We start from the raw sequence: 19,194 nt of genomic DNA on the forward strand, positions 1-19,194 counted from the left end.
AGTGAAAAGGAAGATTACTCAGCTTCTCCACGACTATCCAGATGTCTTTGCATGGTCTTATGAAGATATGCCGGGTCTAGATCCCCAGATTGTGGAACATCGGATACCGACAAGACCTGAATGTCCTCCTGTCAAACAGAAATTGAGAAGGTCTCGTCCAGACATGGCTCTTAAGATCAAGGCTGAAGTACAAAAGCAAATTGATGCAGGTTTCCTCATGACAGCTGAATACCCTGAGTGGATTGCCAACATCGTACCAGTACCAAAGAAAGATGGGAAAGTTCGAATGTGCGTGGATTACAGAGATTTGAATAAAGCTAGTCCAAAAGATAACTTCCCATTGCCTCATATTGATGTGCTTGTTGACAGTACTGCTCAATCCAAAGTATTCTCCTTCATGGATGGTTTCTCTGGCTATAATCAGATACGAATGTCTCCTGAAGATAGAGAAAAAACATCCTTCATCACTCCGTGGGGAACATTCTGTTATAAAGTGATGTCATTCGGCTTGATAAATGCTGGTGCTACCTATCAAAGGGGTATGACCACTCTGTTTCATGATATGAGTCACAAAGAGATTGAAGTATATGTTGATGATATGATTGTGAAGTCAAGTAATGAAGAGCAGCATGTTGTGTATTTGAAAAAGATGTTTGAAAGACTGAGAAAGTACAAGCTGCGGTTGAATCCTAACAAGTGCACATTCGGTGTACGATCCGGAAAGTTGCTAGGCTTCATTGTCAGCCAGAGAGGCATTGAAGTTGATCCTGATAAAGTCCGAGCCATCAGAGAGATGCCGGCCCCTCAAACTGAAAAGCAAGTCAGAGGTTTCCTCGGACGTCTGAATTACATTTCAAGATTCATATCTCACATGACTACTACTTGCGGTCCAATTTTCAAATTGCTCAGAAAGAATCAGCCTGTTGTATGGAATGATGAATGTCAGAAAGCTTTTGATAGCGTTAAAGAATACCTGTTGGAACCACCTATCCTTATCCCGCCAGTGGAAGGAAGGCCTTTGATTATGTATCTGTCAGTGTTAGACGATTCAGTGGGCTGTGTTCTCGGTCAACAAGATGAGACTGGTAAGAAAGAGCATGCTATCTACTATCTGAGCAAGAAGTTCACCGACTGTGAGACTCGGTATACAATGCTTGAAAAGACTTGTTGTGCTTTAGCTTGGGCTGCCAAACGCCTGCGTCATTATATGGTGAATCATACAACTTGGTTGATATCCCGAATGGATCCAATCAAGTATATCTTTCAAAAGCCTGCTGTTACTGGAAAGATCGCACGTTGGCAGATGTTGTTGTCTGAATATGATATTGTGTACAAAGCTCAGAAAGCAATCAAAGGAAGTGTCCTTGCTGAGCATCTTGCTTGTCAACCTCTTGATGATTACCAGCCGATTAAGTTTGATTTCCCTGATTAAGAGATTATGTATCTGAAAGCAAAAGACTGTGAAGAGCCACTGATCAATGAAGGGCCAGATCCCAATAGCAAGTGGGGATTGGTGTTTGATGGTGCTGTTAATGCTTACGGTAAAGGAATTGGAGCCATCATTGTGACTCCGCAGGGGCACCACATTCCTTTCACTGCTCGAATAACTTTTGAATGCACGAACAACATAGCTGAATATGAAGCATGCATCTTAGGCATTGAAGAAGCCCTTGACCTGAGAATCAAACACCTTGACATCTATGGAGATTCTGCACTTGTTATTAATCAGATAAAGGGTGAATGGGAGACTCATCATGAGAAGCTGATCCCATACCGTGACTATGCGAGACGGCTGTTGACGTATTTTACCAAGGTTGAGCTACACCACATCCCTCGGGATGAAAATCAGATGGCTGACGCTCTTGCTACTCTGTCTTCCATGTTTCGGGTGAACCATTGGAATGATGTGCCTGTAATCAAAGTGCAGCGTCTTGATAGACCCGCTCATGTGTTTACTATTGAAAATATGCCAGATCAAGCTGACAAAAATGTGAATGACAAAAAGCCTTGGTACTACAACATCAAGCAATTCTTGCAAAAGCGTGAATATCCATCCGGTGCTTCCAACAGGGATAAAAAGACTTTGAGACGATGGGCTAGTAGATTCCTTCTGGACGGAGAAATCCTATACAAGAGGAACTATGACATGGTCTTGTTGAGATGTGTTGACAAACAAGAAGCTGAGAGATTGATGCATGATGTACATGACGGTACTTTTGGGACCCACGCTTCGGGTCACACCATGTTAAGAAAACTGTTAAGAGCCGGCTATTACTGGATAACTATGGAGCGTGACTGCCACAAACATGCTAAAAGATGCCACAAGTGCCAAATTTATGCTAACAAGATTCATGTGCCTCCACATGCCCTCAATGTTATCTCTTCCCCATGGCCTTTCTCTATGTGGGGCATTGACATGATTGGAAGAATTGAACCAAAAGCTTCCAATGGACACCGTTTCATTCTAGTGGCAATTGATTATTTCACCAAGTGGGTTGAAGCTGCTTCCTATGCAAATGTGACCAAGCAAGTGGTTGTCAAGTTTATCAAGAATAACATCATCTGTCGATATGGTGTTCCCAACAAAATTATCACTGACAATGGTTCTAATCTGAACAATAGCATGATGCAAGATTTATGTGAAGAATTCAAGATTGAACATCACAACTCTTCTCCTTATAGACCTCAGATGAATGGTGCAGTCGAGGCCGCTAACAAGAACATCAAGAAGATTGTTCAGAAGATGGTCACTACTTACAAAGACTGGCACGAAATGTTACCCTTTGCCTTGCATGGTTACCGTACTACGGTGCGTAGTTCAACCGGGGCAACTCCTTTCTCTCTTGTATATGGTATGGAAGCAGTTCTCCCTCTGGAAGTGGAGATTCCATCTCTTCGAGTGATCATGGAAGCAAAATTAACTGAGGCTGAATGGTGTCAAAGTCGGTATGATCAATTGAATCTGATTGAAGAGAAACGTATGGATGCTATGGCTCATGGACAGTTGTATCAAGTGCGAATGAAGAATGCTTTTGACAAGAAAGTCCGACCTCGAGAATTCAAGGAAGGCGAACTTGTATTGAAAAGAAGAATAAGTCAGCAACCCGACCCAAGGGGCAAGTGGACACCTAACTATGAAGGTCCTTATGTTGTCAAGAAGGCTTTCTCTGGTGGTGCTTTGATTCTTACACACATGGATGGTGTGGAGCTTCCAAACCCTGTTAATGCCGATATAGTCAAGAAATACTTTGTCTAGAAAGAAAAGAACAGCGTGGTAGGTCGAAAACCCGAAAGGGCGGCCTAGGCAAAAATGCGCTTCCCGGTGGATCGAAAACCCGAAAGGGCGATCCAGGCAAAAGTTAGGGACAAAAAAAAATGAATATGAAAAGCTCGCTGAGATTGTACGCAACTCAGGCAAGAATGAGCGCCTCGATGAGCCGAAAACCCGAAAGGGCGGTTCATGCAAAAATGAGGTTGACAATAAAGACAAGTAACTATATCTGGCAAATCACCATCACCCTTTGGGGCATCTGCAACTGTCAATGGTCGTCTTCATCAGAGGCTTCTGTACTCGTGAATTCAAAATTTCTATGAAATGTAGCGGTCATCGTGTTCAATGTATCACCAACCAATAAAATTACCATTTTCCAAGCTTTGTAAATCTGTGAAGTCATGCCTTTGGCTGACTCTCACTCTTCTACATCAATTTGAGCTTTTCTATTGTTTGAAACTCTATTTCCTTTCTACTTTCAATGCTTTATACAAAATATTTCTTTTCCAATTGATAATGTTAATGTCTGAAACAAACATCTTCGAAAATTGAAAAATCTTTTTGTCTATTTTGAAAGCAAACCTGAGCAACAGGGTACATTTCAATGAAACATGCATGAATGAATGAATGTCAATGTCTATTTCAATACATGTTACAAGCAGGTTACTCCCCAGGATGATCTGTGGTCAATGGCAAGAATGAAAAAACAGAATGAAAATGAAAAAATGAGAAAATGAAAATGAAAAGCTCGCTAAGTTGAAAACCCGAAAGGGCGGCTTAGGCAAAAATGAGCACCCCGCTGATTGACAACCTATGAAGGCAATTCAGGCAAAAATGGGGCAATAAAAAGAATTTACTCCCCGGTGAATCGAAAACCCGAAAGGGCGGTTCAGGCAAAAGTGGGGTTTGAAAATGAAAAATGAAAAGAATATTGAAAAGCATTGACCACAGATACGAACATCCAATGTTTACCCAGCACTGACACGCCTAGCAACGGCGACCTGTATCCAAGAACCTTCCAAGGGTCCCTCCTTTACAAGTTTTATTGCCCTCAGCCATGGTTTCGACACGTCTCTCAACGACGGTCTTTTCCAAAGAGGTTTTCCCCTGTGAATATGTTGCAGCACGAGCCACTACGTGCCCAATCTTCCAAATGTTTTGTCTATCCCTGTGAAACTTTCCCTGTCAAACTACAAACCAATCATGCATTTCAAGCATTCATACATGCATAATCATGCATTTTATGTGCTCATACATCCAATAACCTTGTTATACCATACATACATGTTGCATATCCAACTTTCAACTGTCAAATCCAATCCAAATTTCAACTGTCAAACTCAATTTTCAATTTCAATTTCAATCTCAATTTCAACTGTCAACTGTCAAAATTCAATTTCAATTTCAATTCCAATCCCAATGTCAAGTTCAATTCAATTTCAACTGTCAAATTCGATGCAACTTTCCAATCTCAATTTCAAATCATGTCAAACGTCAAATTCGAAGCAATTTCCAATTTCAATGTCAAACTATCAAATCCGATGCAATCTCAACTCTCCAATCTCAATTCCAAATTTCAACTGCCAAACTCAATTTCAATTTCAATTCCAACTCCAATGTCAATCTTCAATTCCAATTCCAATGTCAAATTCCAATTTCAATCCAATTCCAATATCAAATTCCAATTTCAATCCAATTCCAATGTCAAATTCCAATTTCAATCCAATCTCAATGTCAACTGCAACTCTCCAATATCCAATGTCAATGTCAATTTCAATTGCCGAGCCAATGTCAATGTCAAATGTCAATGTCAAATGTCAATGTCAAATGTCAATATCCAATGCCAATGTCAATGTCAAATGTCAATTCCAATTTCCAAGTCAATGTCAATTTCAACTCTCAATCCAATGTCTATGTCTATGTCTCTGCTCAATCTCAACCCCTCTTTCAATGTCAACTTTCAAACCAATTTACTCTCAATTTACTCTTGGGCCAACCAAAATGGTCATGTCTATTTTCAAATCAAGTCAATGACAATTTACCCTCAATTGGTATCTTGTTAAACCAGACTCTCAATTTGAATCTCGTTACTGGTCAAGTGCCAGGTTCGACCCAAAAAAGAACCACTTGTACCTGCTTATATACCTATGCTTCCGGACAAACGACAAGTTCGATCTAAAAAGAACAGTTTGTACCCAGCTCACGCTTTGTTATCGGACAAACGGCAAGTTCGATTTGAAGAACAGTTTGTACCCAGCTTATGCTTTGTTATCAGTCAAACGACAAGTTCAGTCCAGAGACAGTTTGTACCTAGCTTATGCTTTGTTATCGGTCAAACAGCAAGTTCGATCTGGGGAACAGTTTGTACTCAGCTTATGCTTTGTTATCGGTCAAATGGCAAGTTCGATTTGAAAAAGAACAGTTTGCACCTTCCCACATGATGTGGTGATAATCTCACAAGCAAGTTCGATCCAAAGAAACAGCTTGTATCAACCCCTTGTCTATGCCTCCAGCCAAACAGCCAGTTCAATCCAAAAGAACAGTTTGCGTCTGCCTATCTGTTTGTATCTTCAACCAAGTGTCAAGTTCGATCCAAAGAACCACTTGTATCTGCCTATATGTCTATGTTTCCGGTCAAGTGCCAAGTTCAATCCCAAGAACAGCTTGCACCTATCTCTTGTTTTGTATTCCTTGGTCAAGTGACTAGTTCGACCCAAAGAACAGCTTGTACCTTACTTTCTATCCCTGGTTTGTCTACCCTGCCAGTGTCTATCTGAATCCCCAGTGACATGACAGGTTCCATAGACTCCAGTTTGTTTGTCTTGCATTCATAATCAAAGTATTGCATAACATTCATATCTTTGAAACTCTGAAAGCATATTTTTATGTCCAAAAGCAGTGCAAATGTTAATATTTAAGTATCTTCGTCCCGTCAACTCTAAGACTTCGTCTCTTGACTCTCCGGACAAAGAAACTTAAATAGGGGCAGCTGTTATACCCTAATTTTGGACCTAAAAATACTAACTCAATTCCTCTTTTCTTGCATTATAAGTCATTTGAACTATCTCTGATCAATTGCATCTTTCTCTGCATTTTATTTCAATGTTATTTGCAAAATTCACATGCAAGGGCATTTTAGTCATTTCCTATGTCAAAGTTTCTCTCAGTCTTTCGAAATTTTGTTTAAGACCTTTCAAATAAGTTTGAATAAGTCTTTGTTTCATTCTATGTCAGAATCCATTTCAAAAATTGCATTTGAAGTCATTTTAGGTCAGTTTTGCCCCTAAGGGCATTTTAGTCTTTTCAAGTGTCAAGACCCTGTTTAAATTCTAAAAATTGTCTCTGAGCCTTTTAATTCTGTCTGTATGAGTCTTTGATTCAATTTCTGTTAAAAATCTATTTTTTCAATCACATTTGAGTCATTTTCCAGTTATTTTAGCCCCAGGGGCATTTTGGTCATTTCACACGAAATTTCGGCAGAGAGGTACTTTAAAGTACCTCATTTAGGCCATTGGTTCGTTTTAGTCCGTTTTGTCAATTTTAATCGTTTCACTTTACGTTATTTTCCAATTACCAATTTTAATTCATTTTATTTTTATTTTTAGTCCTAAATTCCTAATATTTGCATTATAGTCCATTTTTTGTCCAAGTCATCAGGTCTGTACATGTGTCAGTTTCTTATTGGTCCATTTGTCCAAGAGTTTGTTAAGTCCAGTGCCATGTGTCAGATTTTTATTAGTCCAGTCAGTTACAGTCTATGTCCACATGGCAGCGTCCAATTGGTCCAGGAATTTACACATCAGCTATAAATAGCCCAGTCAAAGGCCAAGTCACACAGAACCATTGATTCAGTGCCACATCACAACCACTTTTCAGAAACAGATTCCACTTTTCTCTCTCTCTTTCTCACGCATCAAAGCACCAAAAATCACCAGAAAAATCAAGAACATTCAAGAACACTCTTGAATGTTCAAACCCTAACAATCCATAACCGCCACTGTAACTAACCAAAACCACCGCTCACGCCACCGTCAACCGCCGTTATCATCTGAAAAATCACCAATTCATATCACAGTTTCGTTCACGAAATCACCACCACGTGGATTCGAGACCAAAAACTAGTTCATCCAAACAACAAATAACGGCACAGTTACGAACAAGAAGCAGAGCAAAACAACAAGATCGGTGAAAGACAAGAACAAATCGAGCAAGGCCAGATCGGGGAAGAACGAAGCGAAGGAAAGAACCGTGAAAGGTCCTTCAACGACGGTGACGGAAGTGATTCGGAAAAGGAGATAAAAACCTCCAGGTCTAAACGATCGAAGAAGGTAACCTCTCTTCCTTCTCCCGTTAGATATTGTTCATCTGTCATCTTTAAGTTTTTTGTTCGAATCTTTGATGTAAGATCTAGTCCGTATGCATGAGTTTTGGTGAAAAATAATTTCGGATTCCAAGGAAGGAGAAGAAGACGAAGCCGATGGCGTAAAAATTTTCAAAAAATGTGTTGTTTTAGCTTTCCGGCGTGGCGGCGCCTCCGGCAGCCACCGCACCGGAAAGCTTTTCCGGCCGTCTTCTCTTCTTCTCAGACGAGTAGTTAGAGAGGGATGAGTGAGATAGAAGTTAGAGAGAGAAAGTGAGATGAAGAATGAGGGTTTGTGAAGAAGTTGTGTTTATATACTCTTGTATGTTCATGTGTGTGCACCTACACCGTTTTCCCCTGTATCTTCGCGTTCAGCAGCCTTTGGATCTTGGATCTGATCCATGTGGATCAATCCAACGATCCATAAGCCTCCTGGTAAACCGTTTGGTATGATGTGTGGGCCTGGACTTTTTGCTTCTACTGAATTTCGTCTTTTCCTCTTGTTTCTTGCTATTTGCACCACGTTACATGTTCTTTACACCTCCTGCATGATAAAATCTCTTTAAAAAAATTCTAAATAAATTTCCACAGATTTTTGATGACTTTCTTGATATTTTCTAACTTTGTTGCATAATAAAACCTGATAAAAAAAATATATGTGTGGTTTTTTTTCATTCTTGATTAAAACTAGCAATTTTCTTGTAATTTTTTTTTTTTTAGCTTAAAAAACCTTTAAAAAATTCCAAAAAAATTCATGTAGACTTCTTGATATTTTTGTAGCATTTTGTGATAATTTTCACATGTTAAAGTTGGTTAAAAAATGAGGTGTTAATTTTCTTGCTAGTTGTGTCATATTTTGTGCTAAAAATAAGTGGAACTTTGCTTGATTTCGATCCAAATTGCTTGATGAATTTTGGTGACCTATACCATTTGATCTCATAGAAGTTTAGCCACTGTTTGTGCTTAATTTTGTTGCATAATTGTGAATTTTGGTAGGTTACTTAGCTTACAAGTCATTAAGTAGTTAAATAATGTAAATATGCTCCAAATTTGTTTTAAAATGTCAAGTAAATCTTGTAGCCTTAATTCCCATTCCAAGACTTGTTTCTAAACCTTTAAAATGTAATTGGGATGTGAGAATTATAGGTCACTTGGTTCTTGCATTTTATGAACAAATTTTAGCCATGTTTGCACTTATTTTCTATCCTTTATATTCTAGTATTTCTCTTACTTCACTTCTTTGATATTGTCATGTCCTACTAACTCCTTTCATTTCATGTTTCATCATTTCATAAGCATCTCCATTTCATCCCATATTCATTTCTATTTCCTTCTTACAATACAATTTGTACCAAAGTTAGAATGTAAACACTTAGGAAATTTTGTAATATTCTTCTTATGCTTTTAATTTCTTGGCAAAGAGGCCATAGAATGTATCTAGGGTATGATGTAACGGACAATGGACTCTAATGATGTACACCGACACAAGCACCGACACATGCACACACACCACTTTAGATATATAGCTAGAATATGCATGTTTAGATGTATGTTTAGGATTGTGTGTTTAGATGAATGCCTAGGATTCATACTTAGAAAAAAATCAACTTTTCAAAAAACATGAACAAACTTCACTCAAGTCTTTTTCACAATAAACCTTGGGGTCAAAACCCCATTGATTTTCCTTTTCATTTTCTTAATCAAATTTCAACAAATTTTAATCATACTTTGACTTGATTTTGCAAATAACTAATTGAACCTCACTCTTTTCTAAATCTCATGCCCTTGAGGCCTCTTTCTATTCTTCAAAATCCATTTTCAAACTTAAAATCAACCAACAAAAACAAAAACATTTTTGAGAGAGAACTACGGTGGATTTGATCCCTTAAACGGGTATGTAGGCAAGGAACAAAATTCCTTCAATTCAAATAAAATAAAAATTCAAACACTTTCTTCTCCCTCCAATTCTTCACTTAGCAAATTTTAGGTGTAAATAACATTTCAAAATAGCATTTAAAAATAAAGCGCGCGCGTAGAAATTAAAGACGGTTCCTATAGGTTACTATAGTCGTTATGGGTGCCTAACACCTTCCCGTAGCGAAAACAACTCCCGGACCTCGATTCTCAAGGGTTTTGCTTACTTTTTCCCTTCCCAAGAAAAAATAAGATATCACCGGTTTAAAAGGTTCAAACGTAATCAATGTTTGACACCCGAAAACCAAGATAAAACAGTTCTGATGGTGGGTTTTGAGAAGCCAAGTGAAAGGGGAAATTTTCAATTGTTGTTGATGATGATGGTTCATGTGTAACAAGTAGAGTGCAATATTGTTATTGTTGCTGTTGTGTCAGAGGCAACGAGCTAATCATGGTTTTTAACATGATTTTTATGTTCAACACTCTCTTATTTATATGTATGCATGCTTCACGGCTTCACCTTCCAATATCCATTCTCTATTTATTTTTCCAACTTTCTGGACTTAGTGTGTTAAAAGTGGAATTTTATGCTACATCTAGAACCCAAAGTGGAATTTTATGCTACAACTAGATGATTATGTCCACCTAGCAAAGGGTGCAGCAACTATGTTGCATTTAGAACCCAGAAGAAAGATGATTATGGGTTTTGTTGTTGTCCATGTTGTTCTTGTGCATCACCCCACCTCCCATCATATTCAACCTCAATTCAATTTGGGTATTAACTTAGGTGATGAGAGAGGCGAAATTGGAAACGAAAATGGAGTTTTAGGATTTGGGATTGAGCTTGCAGGTTGTTTGATGAGAGAAAGAAGAAGAGAGAATAAAGGAGGGACACAAATGACCATTGCAATGTTTGTTATCCTATGCAATTGAGTCCTTGCCAGCGTGGAAGGCCAACAATGCAGCTGAAGTGGCAAGTCTAATGGACAAATCAGCATCGTTAACACTAAGTTAACGTTTTTGATGCATTTGACTAACGGAACGTACATTGGAGGAGTTTTTGATCAATTAAATTGATCCAGGGACCGGCCTGATAGCGAGGGACACTTTCAAGGACCCAAATGAGGGTTTACTCGAGAATATAACATTTCAATACAAGGGCAAAAATGGAACAGCAAAATTTGGAGCCTTCTCTCTCCCCTTTCTTCCCTGGAGAAAGCAAAAAGTGGTAGGTCCCACTACTTTTTAATCTCTCTTTCCTGTTTCTCTTCATTCCAAACTAGAGAAAGTTGTTCTCTCTTCTCTATTTCTCTCTTCTTTCTTTCTCTCTTCCTTATTTCTCTTCAACCAAACAAAGCAAAATACTTCAAATGTTCAATCACACAAGAAAGTAACTTCCAATGCTCAAGCACAAAAGCAAAAAACTTCTACAATCTAACTTAATCAAATAAAAGATTGTTTGTGTTTTATACTTGATTTACAAGAGGTGTAATCAATAACAAAATAGAGTTGAACTCTAAAGACGATAAAATTTCTAAGATATAAAGTTTCTAAGAAATTCTATGTCCTACCTAACCCTTATATATACCCAGGTTTTAGCCTTGGGACACATATGACACTTCTTACCCATAACTTGTGACCTCTCCTCTTGAACCCCACATTGACTTGGGCGTCATAGCACATGACGATACACAACCTTCCTTCGTCTCACCGAGGGCTAACAATCAACACTTGTGAAGCCATCTTCTCAGTGCAGCTCAACAGAACCAGGCCGACGACGGAAAAACTGACGGATCAACCCCATCAGGCGGCAGATCCAAGCAGCTTAACTATCCTATTTGGTTAAATCAGATCAATATGTTGAATTGTCTAGTTAGCGAAACAATATTCTAATCAAATAATGACCTTGAGTTTCATGATCTTAATAAACTCATCTATAACAGATGATTAGATGAGATTTGAATCTAATGTATATCATTAACATTATTGTCTAGAATGAACAAGTGTGATTCACATTTCTTGATTTCATCGTTATGGACTATTGGACTTATTTGAATTTATGTCATTTGAAGAATGTGAGTTCATGTTTTAAAAATAAGTTAGTGCATCAGTCACAAACAAAGGTGAAAGGACATCTAACTTATTTGAACTAATATACATATGTTATGTATATGCATTAATAAACATACTTTCTAGATATTTTGTTTCTCTAACTTCATATAACATTACTGATCAATTTAATAGATGTGTGATGACAGAGCATCATATGATATTTTTTGTTATGTTTTTAGTACCATTTTTTTTTTGTATTTGAAGACAAATAAGATGAGAGTTAGAGGAATTGTCAATGGTTTAAGGAACATATTGTATTGTTTTCACTCGAGTCATTGTAATTCACTTTTATCCTAAATCATGCAACCCCATAGGTGTTTAGTATAAATCATGTAAATCAACAAATCAAGACATCAAATGAAGGATCAAGGATATGAAGATTGAATATCAATGGTTCTTAGAAGGTTTTTGAAGACAATACAAAGTGAAGAAAATTCATTTTAAGTTCCTAGGAGTTTCCAGACATAAGAGCGATCGAAAACGGGACAAAAACACAAGAATTCGCACATGGGGAAAAGCTTAGTTTTCTTCTCTTAAATTCCAAGTAATCATATGCTATAAACAGAGACCCTTGCACACATTATTATTCATTCAGAAAGCTAAAGGTTCAAGACAAGGTTCAAGCATCAGAGTCCAAGGCAAAGAATTTATATCATCCTCTTGTTCTCTTCAGGGTATGTTTCGTTATGATGTTTGTTAACATCTATAACTAAACCACTTTGATTAGGGTTCTAAGATGAACCCCTTATTATTTTTTGGATTCAATTAATAAAATTTCTATTCAGTTATGCTTTTCTTGTGTCTGATTTTATTCGTTCTTGTCTATGCTTAATGTTTTTTCAATTGAGAATTTGTATCGGTAATCTTGAAAATTGATATGTATAGAATTAGCAGGATTAACAACCCGAAATTATTCTTTTGTTCATGGAAGTTATAATTGCTTATTTCTTGATTATAATTAATGAAATTAAATATGAAACTTGGTGATTTTTTTATTCTTCCTTCCGGTAACACCGTAACTTTAACTAGTTTATCTTACCGTACATGTTGTTGTTAGGCCTGATAAGGATTTATAAAATCAGTTTCCTAAATCATAAGTAGACACCACATAACTGATGTTTTACTAAGTTAATTCTAACAAAGATGAAGGGGGAATTCAAGGATTCCCCAATCTTTGTTCAAACTTTGAATCACAAACCCAATCTCACATTGGGCAGCACAATTAAATCATGCAACCCTTTCTTAATCTCTCTTAATTTGACTCTCTAAAATAAGTTTTTATAATTGCTAAGTTGAATGACATTCCTTCTGGAAATGATAAACTTGCTACTTTATTACTCGTTACAATTTGGTGCACTTGTCAATTTCATCCATCAATATGAATACGTGTATTTGACATGATTTAGAAGCATTAACAACCTTGAATCCAAGCTCTATAGGCCTCTTATTGTGGCTCACGCATTCATCTCTTTGTTCTTTCTTTATTTTGTCTAGGTTACAAGTGGTTTGTTTGAGAGAAACGAACTACATCTCTATTTAGTGTTTCTGCAAGTGTAAATTTACTAGGCAAAATACAGTTCACCTAATGAGTCAAGCTTTCTTTTTTGGAGAAAAAAACCAGTTGTCTTCATATATTTCTTGAAACTGCCTTAGTTCAGTTAGTGGACCAAATCTCGCCTAGCGAACCGCCTTTGGCGTTCCTCGCTGAAACTCTGTTTTGGCTCGCATATCATGTGCCATCTTGTCCCACACATCATTTTTGCTTACTTGTGGTTTCCTAAAACCTCCCACTAAAATCTTGTGTTAGAAAATCCTTTTTTCACCATTTAAGTGTTACCACTTGATGCACGGAGCCCCACTGTGGCTTTTACTCTTTACATTCTTATTAACCCTTACATTTATAACCAATATTATTTGTATTGGTTAGGCTTTTTCCAGGTAGTTAGACTCTCTCGAGGTATAACTTTACATTCTAAACGAATCTTCCTGTATGATTTCCTAGTAATAAAGAAATCTATCCGAGTACAAGTCATCCCGCTCTTGTAAGTGATAAGATGCTCATCTCTTTTCCTAAAACACGTATCAGCTATAGTAAGATCAAAAGCTGATGAAAAATCTAGGGTGGATTTCCACTCCATATTATCTCTCCAAGACTATACCCACCATGCAAGCCCTCGAAGCCTATCTAAACACTCCCTACATGCCCAATAAAATGCCCTCCTAGAAACATTTTTCCTCCTTACATTGTGTCATGAATTAAACCTTCTAAATCCGCCCAAAACATTATTTTAAGATGTTCTTCTAACGTTATCTGAGGTGCGCAAGCACTAATAACATTAAAGATGTCTTGTTCCACTACATATTTCAGGGAAATAATATGATATCATATCCTTTTAACATCCATATTATCTTTCTTCTACTCTTTATCCATAGTGATGTCTGCGCCATTTATCGATCTAACTTTACACCTATATCAAAGTTTAAATCTTGAACTATCTAATTTTTTTCCCTTTTCACCCACCCACTTAGTTTCTTGTAGGCCCATAAAATTAATCCTCCTCCTAATCTCAATATCCACTACTTCCATAGATTTTCCTATAAGAGTACCTAACTTTCTTTTTTTAAACGAATCATATTCTCATGAACTAACTTCTTTACTTGCACCCATTCATGAAGATGTGGGAACCCTTGCTTATTTTTCAATGCATCTAGACGGCGATGCAATGGCCCTTGCTCATTTGACATTGTACTCTAGATATACAGTGCGTTGCTTCAGGGCAACGACCTAACATTCACACTATTTCGTATTTGATTCATCTCATGGAGATTCAACTAAGTTTTTTGTTGGCTGTCGAGGTCTAACACAACCATCTCCTTTTTCCAGGGCTTGGGACCGGCCTTGGCAGGATTATATGCAAAATTTGAATAATTGTTTTCAAATCAACGAACATGTCAGATAGAAAACATTTAGGCTACTCTTTGAAGGGTAACATTCGAGGCAAGGGTGAGATTCAAATTGACTTATATACTCCAAGAATATTCTCAAGATTTATCGACTAAGCGCTCGAGATAGGCCATTTGTATGTATATTTAATGATTCAAAATCACTCACTTTCTAAAGTTGGTTACAGTTGATGTCATTATTTCGTAGAAATCATCAAATGTCATAATTCAAAGACCAAAAGAAATTTGCAAAGGAAGTTTTTAAGAAGTTAAGAAGACATGTGTCATGTCTGCAAAACTTGAGTTAATTTATTCTAATTTTTTTATAAAGTAAAGATTCACTCTTCACACAAAGTGCTTCATTTTCGTTCGGTATAATAATCCACTACATACATGTTCGTCCACATAGGATAACATGTCTTACTATTTTATTCGAACGATCAATTTATGTAACTCATTCATTTCTTATTCAATCTACGACTTTTCTTTGCTCTTTTTATACATTTCAATGTTCTTGTTGTTGCAATAATGAGTTATTTGTCCATTTTCGTAAGCTCTTCTTCGACTGCAAACAAAGACTTGAGACATTAAACCTATCAATTAAGAACCTTGTAAGAGTCCGACTTAAGTCCTAAATTGACCTTATAATTTATTTGTTGGAGACTTATTTTTCGTGTCAACACTACTCAATGAAAAACATTCTCCCCTCTAGGAGTTGATTAACGATTTAACGTTACTAATTGGTTAGTTAACAATCAAGATTAGCTGCTTTCATTATCCATAAAAGAAAATGGAAACAACAAAGAGAAGTTGAACATGATTTAGCTGCTTTAATTCAATAGCATAACCTCTTTTTATTTGTTTATTGACAATGACACAAACAAGAAAAACACAATGATTTGAAACAAAAAGAAAGGGAAATCAAACATACTGTATGTGATAAGTTCGATAAATCAGGCTCACTTTCTTGACAAAACAACTTTGTTGGAACATTTGTCCAAATGATTAGAGGAACATGGGACCCATTCTTGCTCCTCATCTTTTTGGATTTTACCATTATTATTAATAATAATACTCTTTTTTTTCTTTATGGAAATAATACTCTTGTTCGTACATGGCATGTTTATGCTATCCATACATGCGACTGTACTAAAAGCTTGAACCCATTTATAATAACTGATGATGATTCTGCACCCATATTCCACAAACATTAACACATGAAAAATGGCCAACTGGCCATGTTCTATGTAGGTGAAAGTTGTTACTTTTGACTCTGTGAGGTCTAGCTACACACATGATCGATTAACAGTAAGATCCACTGAATTATGGTGAATCACCGTGGTTTTGATGAAAACAATAAAAAATACACTTTGAAGTTTCACTAAATTTCGATGTTATGTGATCTTTTTTTTCAAACTCGGTCAATCTAAATATATAGAAAATTAAAATAAAATTACGATAATTAAATGTATCAAAATATATGTTAACCTTTTATTTGTTATAGTGGAGATTCAAAAATTAAATAATTGAATGTCAAAAATATTAATACAGAAATATTAACACTTCATAAGGGATATTGAAACTTTCTTTGCAAGTGGGAAAAATATATTAACGGATAAATATTTACAAAATGGTTAAAAGAGAAGAAAAAAGGCTTGGCTAATCATAGAGTACATCTTTTTTTGAAGAATAATCATACAGTACATGTTATACAGTGATGAATGATGATCCTTTTCTTACTAGAAAAAAGAGATGATAATGTTATAATAAATTATATAGACATAATTATTATAGTTGAAATATAGACATAATTATTATAGTTGAAATATCTATCCAAATTGTCAACTTACAATAGTAAGTGATAATTACCTATTACCTAGGTAAATGTCAAATTAGAATAGTGAAACAAATAATTTCACACATGTAATAGTGGTAAATTTAGTAGTATAAATACCATACTTTGGTTCATGTAAAAATACACCATTTTTGAGAAATCAAAATATATCATCCTACTTCTTTCTCTCTTGATTTACTTAGTTTATAAAGTAGTAACTTATATTATCTTATTAGTTCACTAATATCATAAAATAAGTATTTAAATATCTAAATCTTTAACACGTTATCAGCACGATCGTTTCTACCGGAAGTTTACACTACTGCTAGGTATGTTATCTATTCTGATCACATTAAAATCATTACTTAATATTGATATGTATATCATTTATCTTTATCATATTAATATTATTATTATCTGCCCCGGTTATAGAAAACTGGCAATCTGTCAAGTGATTTATAACTAGAGTGGCTATTATTATTATTATTATGGAGGTCTAAAAACCCCATCTAATCTAATTTTTACTTTCATGCTTAATGGAGGTCTAAAAACCCCATCTAATCTAATTTTTACTTTCATGCTTAATGGAGGTCTAAAACCCCATCTAATCTAATTTTTACTTTCATGCTTAATGGAGGTCTAAAAACCCCATCTAATCTAATTTTTACTTTCATGCTTAATGGAGGTCTAAAAACCCCATCTAACTTTTATATTTAATGGAGGTCTAAAACCCCATTTATAATATTGATTCATGAGACATTATTAAATATAAATAAATAAATTTAATATGATTATCATATATATTCATTTACCATATATGTTGTCTTGTGATTTTCTATACTACTCATGTGTCCTAACTTAGATGATATTTAAACACTTAAAATATTTTTCTCATTATCCAACGTTAATGAATAGTAAAATCAATGGTCATGAACAGTGATTTCAACGGTCATGAACAGTGATTTCAACAGCTATGAACAGTGTATTTAACGGTAACAGTAACGGTCATTTTTACAAAACTCATTCTATAAATACATCACCTTCATTCATAATTTTTACATCTCAAAATATTTACCCATACTTACAAAATGGCTAAAATCCTTTTACTATGCATCACTCTACTTGTGGTTATTGTGTTCTTCTTCTTTTTCACCCATATTGAAGAATTAGGAAAAGATTTTGTAGGATTAGCTATAATTAGCGTTTTACCATTATTAGTCTTAGCTTGTGTGATTACTTTTTGTTTTCGTGGAGGCTTAGATTAAAATATTATCATGTTCTTGTAATCGTTGCCATTAAATAAAATGATATTTCTATTTTCGTCATAATATATATATATATATATATATATATATATATATATATTAAATGTTGATTATGTTCTTCTGTATTTTAGATATAATCATGTCAAATGTTAAGCACCAATTCAAAATTTTAAACATAACTGGAGACAACTACATAACTTGGAACAACAACTTAATTGAGTATCTTGCATGTGAGGGACTCGACAAGATTCTTGAGGGAGACGATTTGGGAGATGTCCCAGAGGAATTGGCAAAGAAAAAATCAAAAGTAAATCGTATAATCAAGCACCACATTGATGATGGATTACAAACAGAGTATTCGAATGCAAAAGATCCCAAGATTTTATGGGACAAAATTAAGGCTAGATTTGGGCATCAGAAGAAAGTCTTATTGCCCTCATTAATGGATCAATGGAACAAATTAAGGTTCCAAGATTATAAAACTGTTGTTGCATATAACTCTGCTATGCATCAAATTATTGCACAATTAGAATTTTGTGGCAAAACTATAACTGAAAAGGAAAAGTTGGAGAAAACATTCTCAACTTTCCATGCATCTCAAGTGATATTGCAACAACAATATAGAATGAGAGAATTTACTGAATACTCTGATTTGGTTACAGCTCTTCTAGTGGCTGAACAAAATAATGAGCTGCTCATTAAAAACCACCAATTGCGTCCTACAGGAACAATGGCATATCCTGAAATAAACGCCACAACTTTTAATCAAGGGTGTGGTGGTTATAATCGCCAAAGAGGACGTGGTGGCTATGCTCGTTTTGGTGGTCGTGGTCGAGGCAGAAGTCATGGTCGAAACCATTTTCGTGGTGGAGGCCGTGGAAGAGGTTATATGAATTATAGGCCTCTCAAATATGACCAAACCAACAAGAATCATCAAGGTAAAGGTAAAAACATCCAGGAAGGTCCCTCTAGAAATCATGATGATCGTTGTTATAGATGCGGAAAGAAAGGTCATTGGTCTAAAGCATGTAGGACACCAGAGTACCTGTGTAAAAGATACAAAGACTCTGTTGATGGAAAGGAAAAGGAGGTTAATTTTAATGAAATTGAACCCAAGAATGATACTACCTGTCTTGAGGCTGCTGATTTCATAGGAGAAGATATTAATATGGATTAACTAATGAATTAATATATATATATATATATATATATATATATATATAATGTGTGTTGTGTATATTTTTAAGAATTTGCATGTTGTGTGACTATGTAATATTTTCATGATCTAAATAAAATAATATTGTTGAATATGTTGTATTATCTTACCCTCTCTTTTATTTAATCTTATTTTTATTTTAAGAAGGATAGAAATGGATCATGACAAAGATATTTGTATTCCAGACAGTGGAACTACCCATACGATCCTCAAAAGTAAGAAATATTTCACCAAAATATTTCCTACTAAAGGTGTAATAAACACAATCTCAGGTCCAGC

General features: G+C 35.7%; 1 protein-coding gene across 1 annotated transcript; it reads left to right on the top strand.

Moving 5' to 3' along the window:
- The first annotated feature begins 17,799 nt into the window (after positions 1 to 17,799).
- LOC146954141 (uncharacterized) lies at positions 17,800 to 18,876 on the top strand. Its single transcript, XM_085743762.1, has one exon. The coding sequence runs from the start codon at positions 17,803 to 17,805 to the stop codon at positions 18,874 to 18,876; it is 1,074 nt and encodes a 357-aa protein (XP_085599888.1). The 5' UTR covers positions 17,800 to 17,802.
- The last annotated feature ends 318 nt before the right edge of the window (positions 18,877 to 19,194 follow it).

This window comes from Medicago sativa, chromosome 1 (genome assembly GCF_051527215.1).
Source record: "Medicago sativa cultivar Bolivia chromosome 1, Bolivia_mono, whole genome shotgun sequence".
Lineage (NCBI taxonomy): Eukaryota > Viridiplantae > Streptophyta > Magnoliopsida > Fabales > Fabaceae > Medicago > Medicago sativa.

Excerpts from the sequence above, each read along its gene's own strand:
- LOC146954141 (XM_085743762.1), top strand. The coding sequence starts at position 17,803 with ATGTTGATTATGTTCTTCTGTATTTTAGATATAATCATGTCAAATGTT.